At 35.1% G+C, this 26,063-nt stretch overlaps 2 protein-coding genes across 2 annotated transcripts; both read left to right on the top strand.

Annotated features, from left to right (window-relative positions):
- The first annotated feature begins 4,760 nt into the window (after positions 1-4,760).
- On the top strand, positions 4,761-11,558 carry LOC101887634 (saccharopine dehydrogenase-like oxidoreductase). Its single transcript, XM_059122795.1, has 7 exons — positions 4,761-5,051; positions 5,128-5,253; positions 8,349-8,583; positions 10,541-10,733; positions 10,824-10,970; positions 11,030-11,368; positions 11,437-11,558. The coding sequence occupies exons 1-7, from the start codon at positions 4,929-4,931 to the stop codon at positions 11,537-11,539; spliced, it is 1,266 nt and encodes a 421-aa protein (XP_058978778.1). The 5' UTR covers positions 4,761-4,928; the 3' UTR covers positions 11,540-11,558.
- Positions 11,559-15,526: 3,968 nt separating this feature from the next.
- Positions 15,527-24,037, top strand: LOC101887456 (saccharopine dehydrogenase-like oxidoreductase). The gene is made up of 7 exons (XM_011294369.3): positions 15,527-15,740; positions 15,803-15,928; positions 19,990-20,224; positions 22,879-23,071; positions 23,223-23,369; positions 23,430-23,768; positions 23,837-24,037. The coding sequence occupies exons 1-7, from the start codon at positions 15,618-15,620 to the stop codon at positions 23,937-23,939; spliced, it is 1,266 nt and encodes a 421-aa protein (XP_011292671.2). The 5' UTR covers positions 15,527-15,617; the 3' UTR covers positions 23,940-24,037.
- The last annotated feature ends 2,026 nt before the right edge of the window (positions 24,038-26,063 follow it).

The following is a 26,063-nucleotide window of genomic DNA, read 5'->3' as shown; positions in this document are numbered from 1 at the left end:
TTTTGACGTTTTGTGGGGGAGGTACCAGAAGGATTTTATCGATGTATTCCAACTTGGCACCAGACCTTGGGTTAATACAATTATTGTGAAATTTGAAGACAATCGGACTCTTACATCACATTTTATAAGAGTTGTAATTATTCAAAATTTTGACCCTTTGTGGAGGATGTGCTTGATGGAGTGGACCGATATTGTCCATTTTCGCATCTGACCTAGAAATGACGCAAATATTAGGATTTGCAAAGTTGGAGTTAAATTGGATTATCGTTTCTCTTTCTGTGCAGAATATATATTATTTGAAAATTTCGACATTTTGTGGGAGTACCAGAAGGAGTGGATCGATATTACCCATCTCCGAACTCGACAGACAGACGGACGGTGTACCTAGATCGACTCGAAATGTCCTGAAACGGATTTGGTCCAAAGAGACCTACGGTCTAAAACCCTTATTTAGACTTGACCGTATGAACAAATAGCCAAATGGCTGAGGGTATAAAAATAAATAAATAATAGTATCAGTCGGTTATGCCGACAGATGTATACCCTTAGCGTTGCGTTATGATTATTCAAACTGTAGACACTTAATGGGGGAAGCTCCGAAGAAGTGGACCAATATTGTCCATTTCGTCTCTGACCTAAGTGTGATATAAATATTATTACGAGCTATAAAGACTATTTTATATGATTCATGTGATATTTTTTAAAAAATGTGAAAAAATGCGACCGAAGTATTCCACTTAATAAAATTCTGATAAAATATTGGCATGTGCAAAATTTAAAGAACATCGAATATCTATTTCCAACTTTATGCCAATAAATGATAATCAAAATGTTTAACATTTGTGGGGAAGGTACCAGAATGAGTGATCCGTTAGATTCCATATTCACATCAGATCCCTGGACGAAAGAGATTTTTTGATATACCAGGTTTGAACAGAATTCCTGATTTGTTTTTCAAGTGATGAGAGATATAAATATTGACAATTGTGGCGGAGGCACCAAAGAGTTAGACCGGTATTTATTTATCTTCACATAATATTTTGTGTTAGTAAAACTATTCGCATATAATAAGAGATATAGAATTTTGATATGTTATGGGGGAGGTAAAAGAAGGAAAGGACTGATATATTTTATCTTCACAACAAATCTATTGCTAAAAAGTATTGGGAGGTGTGTTTTGAAGAGACTCAGGTGCTTATTTCGTATATTCTCAGATATATAATTATTCATAATTTTGAACCGTTGTGTGAGATATACAAAAATCAGTCCCATCTTCGCAACAGATTTTGTGTTGGTAAAAGTAATGAGATGGATGAAATTTGAGGACAATCAGAACCTTTTTTCAGATATTATGAGATTTATAATTTTTCAACATATTGACCATTTGTGGGAAAGGTACTTGATTGAGTGGAGCGATGTTGTCCATTTTTGCACCTGACCTAGCACTGACACTTATATCGGGATTTTTACAGTTTGAACAAAATTGGACGATCCTTTCTTGTTTTATTGGGTAAATTATTTTTTGTGAAAATTTTGATCTATTTACCAGAAGGACTGGACCGATACTGCCCATCTCCGGACGATCTAAGTTTGACAATAATATAAGTTTGACAATAATATAACGATGCACCAAGTTTGGATCGACTCCAAATGCCCTGAAACGGACTTGATCAAAAGAGACCTAGGGACTAAAACTATTATTTCGATGAGGCACGATTGGCTAAGGGTATACAAATCCATTACTTAATGTATTTAAAACCTATAAATTACTTTTCCAGGAATTTATTTTTGTTATATTGTTTTGAAGCACTATAAATCAGAATGATTAGGTGTATAAAATATCTTTGTCGTAAGTTTCTCCAAAAAGCTATAGAAAAAAATTTTCAGAATCACTGCGATTCGGTGTTAAAGAGTACTCTTTATCACTACATTTTTCTTTTAATCATAAAAAAAACAATTAAACAAATATCAATGTGATAACACTTACTTCAAAATACAATTATTACAGTTTGTTCCTTCGTCTAAAGATCGCCGATAATCAAAACTTCCTGATGCGAAATGTCTGGAATGAGCGATAAAATTGTGATTAAAACCCCAGTAAAACTATAGGTATTCAAAAATCATGACGGGCATTAAAATTGATCAAAAATAGCAAAAACACACGAATGAGATTAGTAAAGTAGCAACACAAATGCCATTATCAATTACGTTTGTGACTCACTTGCATTTATCAGTAATGAACTTTTGATGGGGCACAGTGTGGCCACCTTGCAATCAACCTTGCTATTTAAATTATTATTTTTTTTTTTTTTTTTTTGAAAAATCCATTAATACTTATTAAACAGAAGAGAAAAATGACAGAACCATATGTTCCAAATAGGTACGAACTGGGTATACATAGTAGAGAATGGAAGTCAACTTTTAATAACAGTACACGCCGATTTCTATTTTTATAACCTTTACAATACCATGACAAAAATAATAATAAATCTTAATAATAATAATAATAATTAATAATAAATCTTTCAAGTTTTTTCAAATGGTAAAGGGGTAGACCCGGTAGGACTTAGCTGTTTTTTAACTGTATTTTTTTTTTTTTTTTCATTACGAAAAGTCATTATGTTTGCAAAAATGCTAAATTGCGTTCTAATCCACTGAAAACTTGAAAGCCCAAATTTTTATAACCTCAGCCATATAACTAGAGATTTGTTCTAAAAGTGCCCATCGAAATAACGGGTTTAGACCCTAGTTCTCTTTGGGCCAAATCCCCTTCAGGACATTTGGAGTCGATCTAGCGATGACCGTCCTTCCATCTGTCTGGCTGGTTGGTGCACACGATTTCTTTGAAGGGAATAGCCGATTACATCGTATATTATTATCAAACTTAGATCGACGGGCAATATCGGTCCACTCTTTCCGGTACATCCCCCACAAAAGGTTGAAATTTTCAAAAAAATATATTTTACTTCACATAAAAAGAAATGAAAGTCCGATTTTTTTAACTTTACAAATCCAAATATTGAGAAAATGGAAAATAATGGAAAAATAAATATCCGATTGTCTTTAAATTACACACATCACTATATTTTCATAAACCCAAGGTCTGTAGTGAAGATGGTAGTTATCGGACCACTCTTTCTGGTACTTCCCCCTCATAGGGTTAAAGTTTTGCATAACTGAAACTATTTATTTCTACTAACACAAGATTTACTGTGAAGATTGGATATACAGGTCCACTCCTTCTGGTACCTCCCCCACGAAAGGTCAACATTTTGAATATCCGATTCCATTCAGACTTGGTACATCTCAATATTTCCATCTACATAAGATCTGTTACAAAGATTGTAGAGATCGGAACATTTCTTCTGGTACCTCAAAAAACGGCCAATGAAACCGTCACACGCTGCCCGAATGTTGCTCTGCGGTATTTTGGCCCATTCCCCGGCGCACCGCTTGCTTGAGGTGGTTCTGAGTCCTGTTGGAATGTCCAAGGTCTGCGGAATATTTTTTCAGAATATATTTTCAGAATATTTTCGCTTTCGGCCAAGCGAACAATTCTTTTGCTCTTTTGAGTCTATTTTCTTTCTGTAGCGGTGTGAGTTCTTGCACTTTTTGGAATTTCAATGGCTTTACCCCGAGCGCATTTTTCAATATTTGCGAATGGAATATAGCGATATCTTCAGCTCACGAACCATTTTTCCACGGGTTTCGGTCAAGTCGCTTCTTCTTTTTTTTTTTTGAACCATTTCTGCTGCTGTTGCTGTTTTCTTCCGTCCACTTCCTTGACGTGGGGCTACGCGACCAGTATCACGGTAACGAGCGATGGTACGAGACATAAAAGATGTATTCACATTTAAATGCTGGAGTGCTCTAACGATAGCCTCTTGTGGTTTTCCAGCCAAATATAAAGAAATCACACTATCACGCTTGAATTCCATCACGAATAACTTTTTTCTGAAAAATTCTCACCAAAATGCTTTTGTACGCTTGTAAACAATATAATGAGCTGTCACTGGAATAATTTTAACAGCTGTCGGTCGAGTGGCTTAGAAATGACAGCAGTCTGAAGTTGGTTGCAGTTTTTTCATCTCACCCGGTATATCTGCCAACCCCTCAGCCACAAAGGGCCACAATTTTCAATTTTATCATAGAATACAGAATTTATGATTTCGCATTCGGATATTAATGTCCGAATTTCTTGTAATGTTGCCCATACCAACATACCAATCTGGTACATCACGCACATTTAAATATTTTCTTGAAATTATTACATATCCTATAAAAGAATTTAAACCCAATGTTTTTAGCGCAATTCAAATATCTCGGAATTGAAGATTTTCCATAACCGTTTACTTCCATTTCAAAATTGTTGCCAAGTTTTCAGCTTTTTACATTACTTATTGGCAACATTGGCTTTATCAGTTGTTTTTCTTGCAAATAGTCCCATTTAGCAACAACAAGAAAACCAAATCAATGGATTTGAACTTTGACCTTTCAAATGCCAATGCAGATGCATGCATAGGTTTATTATCGTGGGTAAACTTCCACGTACCCATGCCATGCTCTCGCCATACCATCGATGATTAACTAATAAAATCGACACACATCGACAAATACATGAATACAAATTTCAACTCAAACACATTTTCATACTCTCAACGCCGGTTTTGTGGAGTCATTCATTCAAAGACTTTGGCTAGACGATAAACAAACCAAAAAAAAAAAAAACAAAACCGAAAAAAGCTCTCTTATATTTGGTGGGTTGCTAACAAATGCCCATCGTCAGTTTCGGTTTGACAACACAACACAACAATAGACGAGAACGACAAACTTAATTTTTAGTTATTTTTGTACTCTCCATTTGATAACAACAACAGTTCGGTTTATTCGACAGTCGATTAGAAGCCTAGAATAGTGTAAACTTTGCAATGAGTGTTGAGAGATTGGACGCAATAATTTTCGGTGCCACCGGTTTTACGGGACAAGTTGTGGTCGAAGATGCCGTGGATATATTTCGGGACTTCAAATGGGGCATTGCCGGAAGAAATGAAGTAAATGCCAAACTAAATTTGCTGTTGTCCCATTCGAACCTACTTAACTAATTCACTTTCCCCCTATCTTCTGCAGTCTAAACTCAAAGATGTTTTAGTGAAAGTTGGTAAACGCACCCAAACAGATTTGAGTCATATTCCCATTATTGTGGCCGATGTCAATGACCAAAAGTCAATAGAGGATATGGCCAAGAAATGCAAAGTAAGTTGATGCAGAATTTGTAATATAGTGAGTGAGAAAAGAGAATGCACAGTGTTCGGAAACTATAAAAATGTGAAATTTACGCAAACTGTCGGAAGTAATATTTGAGTTTGTTCATTTTTTAATACCCTCCACCATGGAAAATTTGTCATTCCGTTTGCAACACCTATAAGTATTCGTCGTAGACCCCATAAAGTATATATATGTCCAGCATGAATTCTAAGTTAATTTAAATATGCCGGTCTCTGTCTGTCTCTCTGTGGAAATAACTAAACAGATCACATTGTTTGACGTTGGTTGGTACGATATTTGGTATTTAAATGATTTTTGCCACATTTTTTCACGGAATTGGAATTTAGTATTAAGAGTTTGTAGTGGGTTCTACCTCTGGTGGCAGAACATTGTTTATATAGGCACACGTTTTTCAATAGCCCCAATATAACGGTATCTCCCGATATTCGGTATTTTAATGATGTTCCACACATTTTTCTCCGAAATGTTTCCAAATTTGGTATAAGGTGGCGGAACATTCTATATATAGGTCGACATTTTTTCATCTTTTTATTTATAGCGACAATACAACGGAACCTCTACATACCTTGTTTATAGTTTATATTATATTCTGCAAACGGGGTCAGAATATTGTCTTCATTTGTCCACGTTTTCCACATAACGGCACTCAAAAATATTTTTTTCCAATCCAATGTTTTTTCTTGTTTTAAAACATTTTGCCCATTCGGTCCTAGATTTGACAAATGAAAACATTTGTTGTAAAATATTTTTATGTCAGTGAAACGATATTGTATTTCTGATTTTTGTACTAAAAAATTTTGAACGAAACTTCAGAAACCCAAATAAAAAACAGAAAATAAACAAGTTGAAAAGCATTAAGTTCGGCCGGGCCGAACTTTGAATACCCTCCACCATTTGAAACGAATTTGGAATGTTCAAAAAATAAAATGCTTAAAAAATTATTGGGGTCTACACCCAATAGGCATTGTTTGTTATAAGCCATTACCATATTCAAATTCGAAACTTGAAATAAACGATAAATAATGTAGCTAAAATCATCAAAATATCGTATATAGGGAGGTAACGTTATATCGGAGCTGTGCGCAGACCTAGACCTGCATAGACAATATACTGTCACAGACTGTAGTTTCCATTACGAACTCTAAATACGTAATTTGAAATAATTCCGGTGAATAATGAATCTAAAATCACCAAAATACCGAATATTGGGAGGTACCGTTATATGGCTACAATACGAACACGTGGACCTGCACAGACAATTTTCTATCATAGGCTGTAATATCCATTACGAACTTCAAATACCAAATTTGAAACAATTCCAGTGTGATTACAACAGACGGAATCGACTTAGAATTTTACGCTGATCAAGAATATATATACTTTGTTGGGTCTGACATGAGTATTTCGTATGGGGGAGGGTATATAAAGAAAGAAAGTTGCCGACTATATGGTGTACTATGCGTATTTAGCAGTGGTGCCCGCGTGAAGTAATTTATAAACCTTCCCTTTGAAATAGAATGGAACTAAAGGGTATTTTTATGTTGTATTAAAATTTTTGTACCAAAAATCATTGCCGAACCGATCTCGACAAAATTTGCCAAAGGTATTTCCAGGCTGTATCTGGAAACTGTGGCCAAGACAATGGACATTTTTTTGACAGTACAAAGGTACGCATTTTCAGGAATTTATTTGACAGAAAGGAACGATTTTGTTCAACTGTATGAATTAATCATTATCAAATAATTCTACTGGCTCAAATAATCAAAATACTTTACATCGGGATAGTCCGTTTTATGGACAATTATCTATTGTAGAAGGTAGAAACCACTCTCAATCCTCATTAGCAGAACTCGAAAATGTAGCTCTATTCCTACACAAATATATAAAATAAATAAATATTCAGAACTTAAGTACATATTATAATACGCGTTTCTGAATTCACCTCCTTATCTAAGTAACAGTTATACACTTTATTTCATATTTAGTCCAATTTAATAAATACTTTTCATACACCTTACAGTAGGAATTTTAAAATTCGACTTCTTATCCAAACGCATCGCAATTTTCCTAATACAAAATTAACAATACCACTTCTATTCCCATACTATACGCCAAATTCAGTACCATTTAGTACTTTCGGTACCCTTTTGTACCCTTTCCAGACCTATTTCTTTCCTAAAATTTTAGCATTCCAGCTTTTCTCCATTCAACCAAAACAAATTTTGTACCATTTTTTATAGTTCTTATATCAACCCTATTTCTTAAACATGGGTTTTACATCAAATCTCTTACCTTACCTTTGTCCAAATTTGATGCATTTTAGTACTTTTGCTAATATCCTAGACCTTCATTCCAAATTTCAGATTTCCATCTCCATTCGTTCCCTAATTATCATAACATAATACCATTTAGTACTTTTCTTACGTTTTTCAAAATCAACATCCAACTATCAAACCCACTTCACAAAAAGTGACCCTAATTCCTATTCAGATTTCCAGATCTAGTACCATTTAGCACTTTTCGAAGTTTTTAGTGCATTAGTCCTTTCCTTTCACATAATAAGAAATTGTACCAAATATAGTACATTTTAGTACACTTTTAGTTCCAATTTGAAAAAAACATATTAGTTCATCTATCCTAAGCCCCATCAGCCTTCATCCCAAATTTCGGAAATTTGCATCTATCCAATAGGATTCAATTTTCAGCCATATCCATAAAACATAAAACATTTTCTCTTTTTTTTTATGAAAAAAAAAATACACATATAATTGTCAGGGCTTACCTTATTAATTCTACTATGTATCATTGATGCAAATACAAATCATCTGCATAAACTTATTACATTTTACAAAATTCTCGCAATTTTCTCTGACTTACTGGACTTTTGAGTTATCGAACAACTTCCATTAATAATTTACATAGTTTGAGCAATTTAATGGGTTATCATTCACACCTAAGAGATCCACTTACGCTAATTATTACAATTACAAATAAATACATTTATGGAAAATTTAAACAGTTATGAAAGAGTAAATAATTGATTATTGCCGTTTTTATTACAGATCGTTTTGAATTGCTGTGGACCTTATCGCTTCTATGGCGAAGTTGTGGTTAAGGCTTGCATTGATGCTGGCACCCATCACGTTGATGTCAGTGGCGAGCCACAATATTTCAATGGAATGCAACTCAAATACAATGACTTGGCTCAGGAGAAGGGATCGTATGTGATATCTACATGTGCCTTTGAAAGTATCCCCGCCGAATTGGGTGTTCAATATGCCGAAAAGAATTTTCCAGGTAGGTTTCAATAAATGTATGGCTGCATTGAACATATTAGTTAGATACAACACCATTTATCGACAGTCGAACTTAAAGGTACCAAAGTAACTAAAAGAGGTACTAAAATCTGTGTCGTGGTATTGGGTTAAAGCTAAATTTAAAATTTGGAAATAAGTCTAACATACTATACTAATAGTATGTTATGCATGCAGTATGTTAGGCATGCAGATTTTTTATACCAAAGATTTAACTTAATTATTATACCCTCCACCATACATAAAACGGAGGGTATATTAAGTTCGTCATTTCGTTTGCTACTCATCGAAATAATGATTTTAGACTTAACAAAGTATATATACTCTTGATCAGCTAAGACGATTTAGACCTGTCGGTCTCCACATCTGTTACATTTTTTTAAAAAAAAAATATTGAATGAAAGCAAAAAATGTCAGAAATATCATAGAATTTTAGAATAAGTTTAGATTTGTTCGAATTGGTCACCCTTGGAACGAATAACGGCCTTCAAACGGCCAATGAAACCGTCACACGCTACCCGAATATTGCTCTGCGGTATTTTGGCCCATTTCAGGGGAAGCGCTTGCTTGAGGTGATCGACCCTTGGGTATTATTTAGTGCCAACCTTGCTTTTGAAAATACTCCAGACACAATAGTCAAACGGATTGGTATTCGGAGATTTTGGTGGCCATTGTGTGCTGGAAATGAAGCGAGGAACCTCATTTTGTAACCATTCTTGGGTGGCGCGTGCTGAGTGCGATGATGCTGAGTCCTGTTGGAATGTCTAAGGTCTGCAGCAAAAATGTTTGCGTGCCCAAGGCTTTAATACACCCTCCAAAATATTTTCTCAATAATATTCAGTATTTAATCCGACGCACGGTCGATTAATACGAGCGGAGAGTGACCATCGGCTGTTATGGCGGCCCACACCATCACCATGGCCGGCGCTTGAGTTCTGGTGGCCAACCGAAGGTGCACATTTTCAGCCGACCTTTTTGGCAAGTAAACATGATTTTGTTGTTTGCAAACTGCAGGACAACGAATGTTTTCTCATCGAAGAAAAGCAAATTCGGCAGGGCACCACTTTCGGCCAAGCATTGCGGTGTAAGTTATTGCACTTGTTGGAATTTCAATGGCTTTACCCCGAGCTCAATTTTCAATATTTGCCGAATGGAATATTGCAATATGTTCAGCTCACGAACCATTTTTCGGCCACTGCGACGCGGGTTTCGATCAAGTCACTTCTTTACTTTTCAAACCAATTCTGATGATGTTGCTGTTTTCTTTCGTCCACTTCCTTGACATCGGTCTACGCTACCAGTATCACGGTAACGAGCGATGTTACGAGACACAAAAGATTTATTCACATTTAAATGCTGGAGTGCTCTAACCATAGCCACTTGTGGTTTTCCAGCCAAATATAAAGAAATCACACTATCACGCTTGAATTCCAACACGAATAGCTTTTCTTCTGGAAAATTCTCACCAAAATGCTTTTGTATGCTTGTAAACAATATAAGGAGCTGTCACTGGGATAGTTTTTAGTATCTGTTGGACGAGTGACTTAGAAATGACAGCAGTCTGAAGTTGGTTGTAGCTCTTCATCTCACCCTGTGTATATACTCTTGAGCAGCTTAAAATTCTAAGGAAATTCAGCCCTGTCTGTCCGTCCGTCTTCCCATCTATTGTAATCACGCTAGAGTATACAAGTACGTCAATTTCGGAGATAGGCTATTGGTCCACGATATCGTAATGACTTACAACGGTACCCTTCGATATTCGTTAATTTGAGGATTTTAGCCCCATTTTTAAATGGAATTGTTTAACAATCCTAGATCCATATCTGCGTATAGTTCTTATCGGGTGGGCTTCTCCATTGTCAAATTGGCTTTGTAGATTAGGAACTTATATATGAGGCCAGAATTTTTCTTAAATTTCCCCCCTTTCTTCTTAATTTCAGGAACTGTAAATTCAGTGGAACTTTATTGGGAATCCAAATACAACTACCAGGATAAATCATCGAAGGCCATTTTGCATACCGGTACATGGGAGAGCGCCATCTATGCTATGCAACACGCCAAGGAAATGTTGTCTTTGGAGAAAAAATTAAATAGTGAGAAAATGCCGAACTTGAGTCCAAAGTTGTGGATGAGGTAGGAGACGCATTTTAAATTTATTAATCCTGGACATTTATAATATATAACTTAGTGAAGATTTAATTTTTTTACATAAATTTCTTGCAGACCTTATGCCCATCAAACCGAAGGCTTAAAGAGTTATTTTGCCCCATTCCCACTTACGGACCGTGCCGTTGTACAAAGGTCCCAACGATTGGCCTATGTGTACGAAAAGAAACGGCCAATTCAATTCGAAATGTATATTGGTATGAAGTAAGTACATTAAAATTAATGGAGAATTTCGAGTCTCAATTTTTTCATTATTTTATCAGATCACTGTTGATGGCCCTTCTACTGCCCGTATTTATGTTATTCGGTGCGATAATGGCTCAGATTGGTTTTACACGTAAATTACTATTGAAATATCCTCATATTTTTTCGGGTGGTTTGATGACCCATGAAGGTCCCGTTGAGGCTAATAGAAAAGCCATGGAATTCCGTTTTACCCTAAAAGCCAAGGGATGGACTACAGGCACACCAGAATCTGCTGCCCCCAACAAGGAAGTTGTGGTTCGTGTTACTGGAAAAGATCCGTGCTATGGCATAACTAGTTGTGCTCTACTGTTCTGTGCCAAAACCATTTTGAAGGAACAAAACAAAATGCCCGGAAAGTAAGTGTAAACGATGGGGATTTATATGTTGAATTATACTATTAACCTGTAATGCGTTGTTTTTACAGGGGCGGCGTTTTACCACCAGGTTTTGCCTTTGCCAAGACAAGTCTTCTGGAAGAAATTGGCAGCTATAAATCCGGTTTGAAATTTGAAGTTTTGAATCAATAAATTATTTTATTACAATAAATGAGTTTTGTTTTGTATATAAATATGTACGTATATTGGAACTGCAATTTTTTTGAAAATTCCAGAGTATGTTGGGAGTTTTTCTTCTAAAAGCTTTATAATCTGAATTTTGGGATTTGTATTAAGTAGTGGAAGCATGTACGATGATGTTTATAAGGGTTGAAATAATATTTACTGCCATATTTCAACACATATGCAGTCCTTGCGACTAAAAATAGTCTAACATTAACAAATTCAGAATTAATATAAACAATTAAAACAAATAATTGTTATTAGTTTTTTTACATAGTCGTTGAATGCTCCACACATGTGTCAACTATGCAAGCTATGGTGGAAACACAGTGAACTTGGATTCACATTGAACTTGGGTTCTTTCTTCGCTTTATAAAATTCGTCATTATATAGGTGATGTCGTCATTATATAGATTCTAGAATTTAAGCTAACTGAATTTTGTTAAAAACAAGTAAAAAAAAGTTCGGCCGGGCCGAACCATAACTTTAGAAACATAATGACCTACAAATACCGATTTTTAGACAAATCCCCGAAAAATGTGGCAAAAATCATCAAAAGACCGAATATCGGGAGGTACCAAATACCAAAACGTGGACCTATACATAAAATGTTTCGCCACCGGAGCTAGAACCATTGTGACCTACAAATAACAATTTTTATACAAATCTGTGAAAAAATGTTACAAAAATCATCAAAATACCGAATATTGGGATGTACCGTTACCGTTGGGGGCTATACCAAAGCGGGGACTTATACATACAATATTTTGCCACCAGAGCTAGAACATATTGTGACCTACAAATGCCAATTTTAAGACCAATTTGTAAAAAATGTGACAAAAATCATCAAAATTCCGACTATCTGATAGTACCGTTATACGAGGACTGTATCAAAACGTGGATCTATACATATAATGTTTCGCTACCGGGGCAAGAACCCATTGTGACCTACAAATACCAATTTTAAGACAATCTCATATATCTATTTATAACAGATTTTGTGTTGAAAGAAATATTGAGATGTACCAAGTCTGAATGGAATTAGATGTTAATATCGCGTTTTAGGGGTCGCTTGTGGGGCATTTACCAGAAGGAGGGGACTGACATATCTCATCTTCACACCAGATCTTGTGTTAATAAATTTGTTTTGATGTGTGAAATTTGAAGACAATCAGATTCTTATATCACATTTTATAAGAGATGTACTTCAATATTTTGACCTTTTGTGATGGAGTGGGCCGATTTTGTCTATTTTGGCACCTGATATTTGGATTTCCAAAATCAGAGCAAAATTATCCTTTCTATTTGTAAATTCCGACCTCTTGTGGAGTAGGTACCAGAAGGGGTGTACCGATATCTCCGAACACGATCTAAGTTTGATAATAATATTACGATGTATCAATTTTGGACAAAATTGGATACTCTCTTAGAGAGTTATAGTTTGCACCAGCCTGACAGACAGATGAACGGACGGACAGAGCTAGGTCCAAAGACACATAGGGTCTAAAACCGTTATTTCGACAAGGCACGTTTTGACCGCATTAAATGATATATACCCTCTCTTGGCATATGACTGTGGGTTTAAAAAAAAAAGAAACAGGCACCAAAAACACTGTTCTCAAAGTATAATCACGTATATCAATAATATTTGTATATGAACATTTTCGATTTGAGTAAGCTGAGTAGTTTCACCCAAAGTGTGAAACGTCATAAAACGACAAGCATTGCGTCGATATTTGTGCATGATCTTACTAAACTCATGGAGGGCAATGGAAAGCTTATATTAAGAGATTTAGAGGAAAATTAAAAGGTCTTGTTCGTAATTGAAATTAAACCATAAATGTATTAAACTTAAGTTTCTATAGTTTTTTTTTTAACGGTGTCAGAACTCTTACAGGTAAAAAAACAGTAACTTCGGCCGGGCCGAACTTTAACTACCCTCCACCATTTGGAACGAATTAGGAATTTTTTCCAAAAAAAAAAAAAAAAAATAAGAATTAAAAAATTTTTCTTAACATTTTATAAATACCGATCGGAAGGTTCCGATATACGGGGATATACGATATTGTGGACTAATATAGATAATTCTATTTCTGGGGTAAGGTACTCCCAAAGAAATCCTTGTGTAGAAATTCAGACAATTCCATTAAAAACTGTGGCTAAAATCATCAAAATGCCAAATACCGGAGGGGTGGGGGTACCGTTATATGGAGGCTATACGATATCGTGGACCGATATAGCCCATTTTCGAACCTAACCTGCCTGCAGACAAAATATGGATCTGTGCAAAATTTTAGCTTCCTATCTTAATTCGATTTGCCTATAACGTGATTACAACAGACGGAATTAGAATTACGCTGATAAAAACTGACGAACTTAATATACCCTCCATACTATGTATGGTGGAGGGTATAAAAATTAAAATAAAAATGTTAGAAATCTAACCCCTTTCATTTATTACTGATGTTTGCAAACACTGACACATTACAAATAGATTGAATTCGCCTAAAATTATGTTCGGTTTTAACTTCACATTCTGCAGCACATAAAATTGAAAATGAAGCAGAGGTACAAGACGCGGGTCTTTGGCATAGCAGTAATCTGTTGCAGAAGTGAAAATGTACCTATAATATTATTTAAAAATATTTTCAAAAAATAATATCCGTTAAAAAATCTTTTAAAATCATAAAAATACCGAATACGTAGATTTACATAGACATTGTTTGTCATAAGCCATTACCATATTCAAATTCGAAACTTTAAATAAAAGGTGAATAATGTAGCTAAAATCATCAAAATACCGTATATATGGAAGTATCGTTATATCGGAGCTATACGAAGACCTGGACCTGCATAGACAATTTGCTGTCACGAACTTCAAATAAGACATTTCAAACAATTTCGGTGAGTATTGCTCCTAAAATCGTCAAACTACCGAATATAGATAGGTACCGTTATTTGGGGGCTATACGAAGACATGGACCTGCACAGACTATTTTCTGTCGTAGGCTGTAGTATCCATTATGAACTTCAAATATCAAATTTGAAACAATTCCGGTGAATAATGTCGCTAAAATTATCAAAATACCGAATATCGGGAGGTATCCTTATATGGGGGCGCTACGAAGAGGTGGGCCTGCATAGAAAATTTTCTGTCTTAGGCCGTAGTATCCATTACGAACTTCAAATACCACTTCAAAAACTATTCCGGTGAAGATGTCGCTAAAATCATCATAAATACCGAATATCGGGATGTACAGTTAAATGGGGCTATACCGAAACGTTGACCTACATGGCCCATTTTCAATACCAAAAGTTCTGCAGTACTTCAATGCAATGTACTTCAATTCGTTCGAAAGCTAGAGAGATTTCCACAGACGGACGGACATCGCTAAATCGACTTAGAATTTTACGCTGACCAAGAATATATATACTTTGTTTGGTCTAAAATGTGTATTTCGAGGTGTTACAAACGGAATGACAAACTTAATATACCCTCCATACTATGGTGGAGGGTATAAAAAACTTCGAAAAACAAAGCTTTATTTGTGAGAGTCTAATGTACTTCTGCTAAAGCCTCCACCACTAGGGAATGAAAATATTTTAAAATATATACACGAATGCACCTTTTCCGAAACGACCTAATTTACTTCGTAACAATTTTAAATTCCAATACGACATGAATTTTATTAAAAGCTTACTAATTTCAAAAAATAGTGCCTTGTGCATTATTTTTACATTTACATGTACCTATTACAGTGAGATACCTGTACAGTAGAGAATAATTAAATATGGATGGAATTATAAAACGTTAATTAAATATTTTGACTGGGTACATGAAAACTAATTTGTATTCCCACTGCCGATGCAGTTTTTTTTTTTTAAATATGCATTCAATGAAAATTGAAAAGCTCTCTCTCTCAGATTTTGTTGGTTGTGAAAAAATGCACTTCGTCTGTTTGACAACAGGGAGCCTACAACCAACCATAATTTTAGTTGTTTTTATTCCCTTCACTTGATAAGAACGACGCGTCGTGTAAATTTTACAATGAGTGTTGGGAAATTGGACGCTATAATTTTCGGTGCTACCGGTTATACGGGACAAATTGTGGTCGAAGATGCCGTGGATATATTTGGGGATTTCAAATGGGGCATTGCTGGAAGAAATGAAGTAAAAACGGGAATAATTGTGTTCTTGTGAGAATTAAAACATCAGTTTTCTTTCTTCTGTAGTCTAAACTCAAAGATGTTTTAGTGAAGGTTGGTAAACGAACCCAAAGGGATTTAAATCATATTCCCATTATTTTGGCCGATGTCAATGATCCAAAGTCTATTGAGGCTATGGCCCAAAAGTGCAAGGTAAGTTGATACATAATCTCTAGCATAATGGTATTGAAAATAAAAAGGGGCTCATAAGCTACTGAAATATGATAACTATGGAAAACTTTACAGCATGGTTTTTTTAAAGAAATCACATTTATACCCTACGCCACACTGTGGTCAGGGTATTAGGGCTTTGTGCACTTGTTTGTAACGCGTAGAAGGAAGCGAGATAGACCCATAGTTTCTTTTGATGATTTGCATGGAATCACATTCTGAGTCGATTTATGCATGTCCGTCCCTTCTTGCGTCTGTCCATGTATTTTTTTTTACACAAAGTCCAGATCGTATTTTTTTTCGATTGAGATGAAACTTTTCACAAATCATTTGTTTGGCCGACGAAGGACGAAGTCTATTTAATTGGTGATAATTGGTCCAAATTTAGATCTAGATCCCATATATATCTTCGTCCGATTTATATTTTCGTGTGCGCCAAATGTGTAATATTCGTCCAAATATATGTTTCAGCACATCCGACCGAATTCAGCCTACAAACAATTATAGAAAATCGGTTGATATATAGCTAAAGCTCCCATATATATGTTTTATGTAATATCAGCCCGAATTGAATTAAGTTTTTCGTATTTAACGGAATTTTTCCATTTGGCGTTTGCTCCAATAAATATTTTTTTATATAATCCCAAATTGTGACTTCTCTAAAGTCATAATACCCATTCAAATAAGGTTCATAGTTGGTGTGAACTACTTCACACAAATTCCCAATACAAACTTTTTTTTTACGGGAGCTCTACTAAATACGCATTGTGATGTAGGGTATCATATACTCAGGCCCGCCCGACGTTTGACATTTCCTTACTGGCTTTTATATGATTCTTGGTATCATTTTCACACAAGACATACCAGATCTCGGTATATCTATTTACAAAAAAGAAAGTCGTGTTACTATTATAACTCTATTTATTTAGGATACGGACATAGAATACTCTCTATTCCGTAATTGTATTAAAAATACTAAAAGATAATAAAAATGTCATCCATTGTATTGATCTAATAGATGGAGGTAGAAATCTGAAATTAGGAAAGAAGGTAGCTGAGTGTGTAGAATAGATACGCATAAGGATGTTTTTTAAATTCGAACTAAAAGGGTGCTGGAAAGAATTATATTTAGTTCCATTTGGTATTATATTAAAGGATAGAGCTAAAATGCAGGCATTTGGTGTAAGAATTAAGTTAGCGAACTACGGATGATTTAAAGTGGTAGTTTTTGAAATGCATACTAAGTGTAAGAACAGTACTAAATGGTACTAAATTTGGTACTAAATTTGGAATTTTAAAATTTTTATATTGATGTCACTTTAAGTATATAAGGTTGTGATTTGAGGTTGGTTTTGGAAATATGTACCATACAGTTCAAAAGTTCTAAATGGTACTAAATTTGGATATAGGAGGTAATCGGTATTAGTATCACTTTTGATGAAGTGGGTTTGATGTATGGAGGTGAATTTAGAAAAAAACGTTCCAAAAAGTACTAAATGGCATTAAATTTGGTATTTAGGAAAGGGATAGAGCTGGACATCAGACATTTGGAATGAGGTTCTTTGATATTGTATAGGATTGACGAATCAAAGGTTTTATGGAAATTCGAACAATAAGTGTAGCAAAAATACAAAAATTCACTAAATTTGTATAAAGCTAAGATAAGAAATTTGATATTAAAACCAAGTTTAAGAAATTGATTTGATATCAGGCGGTAGTTTTGGAAAAGTGTAAGAACTGTACTAAATGGTACAAAATACGATACAGTTTGGTTTTGAGAGAGGAAAATAAGTATAATTTTAAAATTTAGTATAACAAGTAAAATAGTATCAGTCAGTCCTGTCAACACCCTCAGTCTTCAGTTATGATTATTCAAACTGTTACCTCTTTATGTGAGAGGTTTCGAAGCAATTGGCCAATATTGACCAATTCGTATCTGACCTAAGACTGATATAAATATTACAACGTGCTAGATTTGGACTATATCGAATACATCTTCTACTTTATATGAGATATGTCCAAATTTTTGGAAAACGTGGAAATATGCCTGAGGTGCCAGATATAGCGGACCGAAATACTCCATTTTCTAATACAGATATAAACATTATTTATTGAATTATATATTGTTATTTGAAGGAAATCGAACATTCATATCCACTTTTATGCGAAATAAAAAATTTAGATAAATTACATATTCATATCAGATTTCTGGTTAAGAGAAATATTTAGAGACAAGTTATATAGAATCGCCGACTTGTTTCGCAGATATAAGTATTTGAAATTGCGACCCTTTGTGGGTGAGGTACCAAAAGGGTTGGCAGATATATAGCATATACACAACAGCATAGCAATAGCAAATATATTTGGATGTGTGAAATTTGAAGAGAACCATAAGCTTATTTCGCTGTTTTTGAAAATCTTGAGCCCTAGGTGGAAGAGGTACCACACCTTTTCAAAAGATGTTGTGTTGATGAAAATATTGAGATGTACCATGTCTAAATGGAACCGGGTTTTAATTTCGCGTTTTAAGAGCTTCATGGTTACTCAAAATTTTGGCACTTTGTGGTGGAGGCACCAGAAGGAGTGGGCCGATATATCCGATCTTCACACCAAATATTGTGATGTGCGTAATTTGAAGAGAACCTGATGCTTATTTAGGATTTTATGATCGTTTTGGTGATTGTAAACATCGACCCTTTGTGGTGGAGGTACCAGAAGGAATAGTCCGATTTCTACCATCTTTATAACAGATCTTGTGCAATAGAAATATTGAGATGTGCCAAGTCTGAATGGAATCGGCTGTAAATTTCGTAATTTAGGAGCTTAATGAATATTCAAAATTTTGACCCTTTGTGGGGGACGTACCAGAAGGAGTGGACCGATTTGTTGCATCTTCACACCAGATCTTGTGTAAATAAAAACATTGTGATTAAGACAATCGGATACTTATTCAAAATTTTGACCCTATGTGGGGGAGGTATTTGATAGAGTGGACCGACATTATCCATTTTCGCGCTGACGCAAATATGAGGATTCGCAAGGTTGGAACAAAATCGGATTATCTTTTCTCTTTCTGTGCACTAAATTCTTTTCTTTCAAAATGTTGACATTTTGTGTGGGAGGTTCGAATTCGACGTAAGTTTGACAATGATATTACGATGCACCGAGTTTGGATGAAATCAGATACTCCCTTCGAGAGTTAAAGTGCAGCCAGGCGGACATCGCTAGATCGACTCCAAATGGGTCTAAAACCGTTATTACAATGAGGCACGTTTTGGCCGTATCATATGATATATACCTTCTCTAGCCATATGGCTCAGTGTATAAAAAGCGAAGATAGCTCACATTTATATCAAACTTGAGTCACGTGGACAGTATCTCTTTCCTTCTCTCTAACCATAGTTCAAAACTTTGAAGGGCTCTCATTAAAAGCGATATGATTCTAGATTTTATCTAAGCTTCTTTACCGCAAAATTTCTACTTACATTAAATCAAATGTGATAATGTGATGTGTAGACTCACTCCTTTTGGCACCTCACTTCTCGCATAAATTCCAATTTAAACTTGAAAGATGTTTTGAAACCTAAATTGATCATGGGCGTATATCAATTCGACAAATACGGGCTGTTAATTTCAAACGTTTTAAAATTATTTTTTCCAGGAAATCCTGATTCTCCTATCAGATCGATTGGACATCCCTTGTTCTCTTAGTCTGGCAACGCAAAATATTCTTTTTAATTTTTAAAATCTAAAGTATGATACATTGTATTGAAAATGATCCAGTTTTTTTTTTCTGAAAAAAAAGTTCTAAATCAACTTTCAATACGCATTGTTGTTTTTTTTTAATAAATACAACATTGATTTATATTATAAGTTATAATCGCCATAAATAATTACATTAATATTTTATTGTTGAAAGTCCAATTGTTTGCAGTTTACTCACCTTGCTTGCCAGCAACAACAACAACAATTAGCAGAATTACTCAAATTAAAAGAATTGGAAAAATATTAATTACCGTTTATTGTTGTTGTTTTTATTGCAGGTCATTTTGAATTGTTGTGGACCCTACCGGTTGTATGGTGAAGTTGTTGTTAAGGCTTGCATTGATGCTGGTACCCATCACGTTGATGTCAGTGCTGAACCACAATACATCAGTGGAATGCAACTCAAATATAATGATTTGGCTCAGGAGAAAGGATCTTATGTTATATTGGCGTGTGCCTTTGAAAGCATCCCCGCCGAATTGGGTGTTCAATATGCCGAAAAGAATTTTCCAGGTAAAGTAGAACATATTTTACTTAAGCATGTCCGACAATGTATTTTTGCACCTAAAACGGTATAAAGGACTTTAGAGTGTCCAATTTTTAATTCTGGACTGGAATTGAAAAAATCAGCGTAAACTCATTTGTTTTTTTGCGAAAAAGTAAAGTGTGATTTGTTTGATATTATCTTTATGGCAACACTGGTTAAAACAGTCCACGTTCCGTATTTTGTTTCACCGTTGCAAAAATGCGTGTTCTGTTATGGAAATTGAACAATAGAAAAATTATGTTCAGCGATGAAGCTCATTTTTGGCTCAAGGTGAACGCTAATAAGCAGAATTGTCGATTTTAGAGTGAAAAAGCATTGCCAGAGCTACCAATGCATCCAGTAAAAGTCGTAGTTTTCACGGTTTAGAGGCTGTTGGCATCATTGGACCGAACTTATTCAAAGATGTTGGGAATCGTAACGTAACTCTTAATGGTGGACACTACTGTGAGATGACATCCTATTTTTTTTCCCAAAATGCATGAGCTTGACTTGCATGTTTCAACAAGGCGGTGCCACATGTCAGACAGGACGTTTAACTCCCTATTTTCGCGGGGGGCCATGTTAATGCTCATGTCTATACAGACGAGGCCGCTTCTATTGATGTATTGCAAGACAAAACTGAAGCATTAATTCGTGAGATACCGGTTGCATTTTGGAAAGAGTAGGCGCAGTCGCGGTCAACATTTGCATGAAATCATCTTCAAACATTTATACCCTCCAATAGTCTATGGAGGCTAATATTTCTGTCATTCTGATTTGTAATGTCGGCCCACGTTTTCCCAACGGTACCAAATATTCACCGGAATCGTTTCAGATTTCGTATTCAAAGTTCAGAGTCGGTACTACAACCTATGACAAAAATTTCGAATGCAGGTCCGTGTCTTCGTATAGCCCCTACATAGCGTTATCTATTTAAGCGGTATTTTTCGACGGATTTTTTTGAAATTGTTCAAGTTCCTTCCAAATGGTGGAGCATATTAAAAGTTCGACGCGGCCAAAATTAGCTGATTTTTCATTGTTCTAAATGCTATGCGTATTTTTATACCCTCCACCATAGAATGGAGGGTATATTAATTTTACTCAAATGTGCATTATGTCAGGACTTTGGGTATTGAAGATGGGTCATGTAGATCCACGGTTTGGTATAGCCCCCATATAATGGTACATCCCTTTTTTTCAGTATTTTGGTAATTTAAGTGACATTATTTACCGGAAATGTTTCAAATTTGAAGTTCGTAATAAATAGTACAGCCTAAGACAGAAAATTTTCCGTGCAGGTCCACCTCTTCGTATAGCCCCTATATAACGGTACCTCCCGATATTCGGTATTTTGATGATTTTAGCGAAATTATTCACAGCATTTTTAACATATTTTATTTATTTATTTATTTATCTATTTTTTTTTTTTTTTTTTGAAATTCGTTCCGAGTAATGGAGGGTATTGAAAGTTCGGCCCGGCCTAAATTAATGGTTTTTATTTGTTTTTTATGCCCTCAGCCATATGGCTACAGAGGGTATATATCATTTGATACGGTCAAAACATGCCTAGTCGAAATAACAGTTTTAGACAAAATCCGTTTCAGAACATTTGGAGTCGATCTAGCGATGTCCGTCCGTCTGTCTGTCTGGCTGGCTGGTGCGCACGATAACTCTCGTAGGGAGTATCCGATTTGTTCCAAACTTGGTACGTCGTAATATTTTTGTCAAGCTTAGATCGAGTTCGGAGATGGGCAATATCGGTCCACTCCTTCTGGTACCTCCTCCACAAAATGTTGAAATTTTCAAAAAAAAAAAAATTGTACAGAAAGAGAAATGATAAGCCGATTTATCTAAAACTTTGCAAATCCTAATATTTGCGTTAAAGCTATGCGAGGTGTGAAAATAGACAATGCCAGTCCACTCCATCAAGTACCTCCCCCACAAAGTATGAAAATTTGGAATAATTACAACTCTTATAAAATGTGATGTAAGAGTCCGATTGTCTTCAAATTTCACACATCCCAATATTTATATTAACCCAAGATCTGGTGTTAAGATGGAATATTTCGGTGCACTCCTTCCGGTACCTCCCCCACAAAAAAAAAAAATTGAATATCCATTAAGCTCATAAAACGCGAAATTAACATCGGATTCCATTTAGACTTGGCACATCTGATTTACAGGATCTTTAAAAAAAAAAGGTAGAGATCGGACCATTCCTTCTGGTACCTCCCCCACAAAGGGTCAAAATTTTGAATAACTAAAACGTTTATAAAATTCGAAATAAGCATCAGGTTCTCTTTATATTTCACACATCCCCTTGTGAAGATTTCGAATATCCATGAAGCACATAAAAAGCGAAATTGGCATCCTATTCCATTCAAGACTTGTTACATCCCTATATTCCCATCAACATAACACAGTCCAATATTTTATATTTTCTGTCCGATACGTCCCAATATTGTCCCATTCCTTCGGAACCTACTGCATAAGAGGTTAAACATATTATTAGTCATAAATGAAGTCAACTTTTTTTTAAATAATCGAACATTGGCTGAGGGTATACATCTGTCGGCAAAACCGACCGATACTTTCTATCTTATTTTATCTTATCTTGTCTTTTTATCTCTTCAAATTTTAGGAACTGTAAATTCCGTGGAACTTTATTGGGAAAATATATTTAATTTCCAAGACAAATCATCGAAGGCACTTGCCCATACCGGCACATGGGAAAGCGGTCTCTATGCCATGCAACACGCCAAAGAAATGATGTCCATACAGAAAAAATTAAATTGTGAAAAACTGCCGAACTTGAGTCCAAAGTTAAAGTTGAGGTGAGGTTAAATTTAATAAATTGAAAGTGGCCATTGATTTAAGAAAAAAATAATCTCTGTCATTTGTAATTAACTTCACATGGCCTATTGGCTTCGATGAAGCTGTTAATCGTAAGTTCTTTATTCTGTTTCTAATATACATTCTTTTCAGACCATTTGTACATCAAACCGAAGGCTTAAGAAGCTATTTCGTTCCATTTCCACTGACGGACCGGGTCGTTGTTCAAAGGTCTCAGCGACTGGCCTATGTTCACGAAAAGAAACGGCCAATTCAGTTTGAAATGTATATTGGTATGAAGTAAGTACACCAAAATAAGCGGATAATTTTGAGCCAATGACACTTTAATTTTTTTACCAGATCATTCTTGATGGCCTTTCTGCTACAAGTAGTTATGGTATTGGGTATAATTTTTGCTCACATCGGTTTCGTGCGTAAAATCTTTCTGAAATATCCCCATATTTTTTCGGCTGGTTTGGTAACCCAAGAAGGTCCATTGGAAGCTAATAGAAAAGTTTTGGAATTTCGTTATACACTTAAAGCCAAGGGATGGACTACGGGTACACCGGAATCCTCTGCCCCCAATGAGGAAATTGTGGTTCGAGTATCAGCCAATGATCCAGGTTATGGTCTAACAAGTTGTGCTGTATTGCTAAGTGCCAAGACCATTTTGAGGGAACAATCTTTGATGCCCAGAAAGTAAGTTTGAGCAATGGAATTTGAAATGGTAACACATTTTACCCAGTTATTTTGTCGTTTCGTTGCAGAGGCGGTGTTCTACCACCGGGATTTGCTTTTGCCAAGACCAGTCTTCTGGAACAAATTAGCAGTCATAAATCCGGTTTAAAATTTGAAGTGATAAAAAAATAAACATTTTTTGAGATAAATTATTTTTTTATTTTATATTTTCTTACATTTTACATTGTTATTTAAATAAATATTCTTTTTTATATTTCTGTGAAATATAACCTTGTTTTAGATGTGTTGATCGGTGACCTGGTTATTGGGAATTATGTTTTAAAAGGTATATGTATTCTTAAACCAGATTTTTTTTCAACAGATCATGTAATTACACTTAGAAACACTAATAACACGTTTACATTGGGGGATTAATTTGTCTAATCTAAATTTATTTAAAAAGTCTAAAAGACAACATATTGTTGTCTAGAATAGTTGGTATTGAAAATTAGATATAACGTTACCTCCCGATATTCGGTATTCTGATGGTTTTAAATACATACATTAAATGTTGTACAGGGTGAGATAATAAAAACTGCAACAAAGTCAAACGCCATAATTCTTACATTTTTTTTTTAATTTTATTAAATGAAAGCAATCAAGTAAAAAAAACATTAAGTCCGGCCGGGCCGAATTTTTAATACCCTCCACCTTAGGGTAATGGAAACACTAGAACCAATTTTTAGACATATTCGTGGGAAAATATGGCAAAAATTATCAAAATAACGAATATCGGAAGATACCGTTATATGGAAGCTTTACCGAAACGTGGTACCGCTATAAAGGGCTATACAAAAAAGTAGACCTATACAAACAATATTTCCCCACCGGCGCACGAACCCGTTATGACCAATAAATACCAATTTTTAGACAAATTCATGAAAAAATTCGCAAAAATCATCAAAATACCGAATATCGGGAGGTACCGTTATATGGAAGCTATATCAAAGCGTGGACCTATACATGCAAAGTTTCGCCACAGGAGCTAGAACTCATTATGACCCACAAATACCAATTTCTAGACAAATTCATGAAAAAATGTGGCAAAAATTATCAAAATACCGAATATAAGGAGGTACCGTTATATGGGGGCTATATCAAAGCGTGGACCTATACATGCAATGTTTCGCCGCACGAACTAGGACCCATTATGACCTACAAATACCAATTTTCAGACAAATCCGTGGAAAAGTGTGGCAAAAATCATCAGAATACCGAATATCGGGAAGTACCGTTATATGAGGACTATACCAAACCGTGGACCGATATATCTCATTTTCGATACCAACCATCCTAGACATAATACAAATTATTCTGCTATATGTTGACGCTATACGTCAAGTAATGTGGGCTGTATCGTGATTTCAACAGACGGACATCGTTAAATTATCTTAGAATTTTATGCTGATTATGAATATATACAGGGTGAGATAAAAAACTGCAACAAAGTCAAATTCCAAATGTTTTACATTTTTTTTAAATTTTATTTAGTGAAAGCAAAAAATTTCGGAAATAGCATCAAATATTGAATAAATTTAGATTTGTTTGAATTTGTCACCTTTGGCTCTAACGATGGCACGAAACGGCCAATGAAAACGTCACACGCTGTCCGAATGTTGATCTGCGGTATTTTGGATCAACACTTTGGTATTTTTTAGTACCAACCATGCTCCAGACAATAACCCAACGACGCGGGGTTCGATCAAGTCGCTTCTTTACTTTTCCAACCATTTCTGCTGATGTTGCTTTTTTCTTCCGTCCCTTTTCTTGATGTCGGGGCTACGCTACCAGTATCACTGTAACGAGCGATGGTACGAGACACAAAAGACTTATTCATATTTAAATGCTGGAGTGCTTGGTTGGTTGGTTGCAGTTTCTTCATCTCACCCAGTATATACTTTATGGGGTCTACGACGAATATTACAAACGGAATGACAAAGTTAAGATACCCTTCTTTTCGAGGTGGAGGATATAATTAGAAAGGTGAGTTAATTTCAAATAAGCATATCCATCTCTGCATTTCCTGTAATTTACCTTGTCGGATTTCTCTGTATAGGAAACAGGTTCTCATGTCTGATTTATGTATGAACAATGGATTTATAAAATACATTTTAACAATGAAATGTTGTCAAATGAATAATTTTGAAAAAAAATGTAAATATATGATTGCATTATTTCACCCTCTTTATTCTACCATGAAATGAGCAGTAAAACAATTATTTCGAATGAATCTCAAAAAATACACCAAAACACTGT

This window comes from Musca domestica, unplaced genomic scaffold (genome assembly GCF_030504385.1).
Source record: "Musca domestica strain aabys unplaced genomic scaffold, Musca_domestica.polishedcontigs.V.1.1 21, whole genome shotgun sequence".
Classification (NCBI taxonomy): domain Eukaryota; kingdom Metazoa; phylum Arthropoda; class Insecta; order Diptera; family Muscidae; genus Musca; species Musca domestica.
This window is presented reverse-complemented; position numbering and strand designations above follow the sequence as displayed.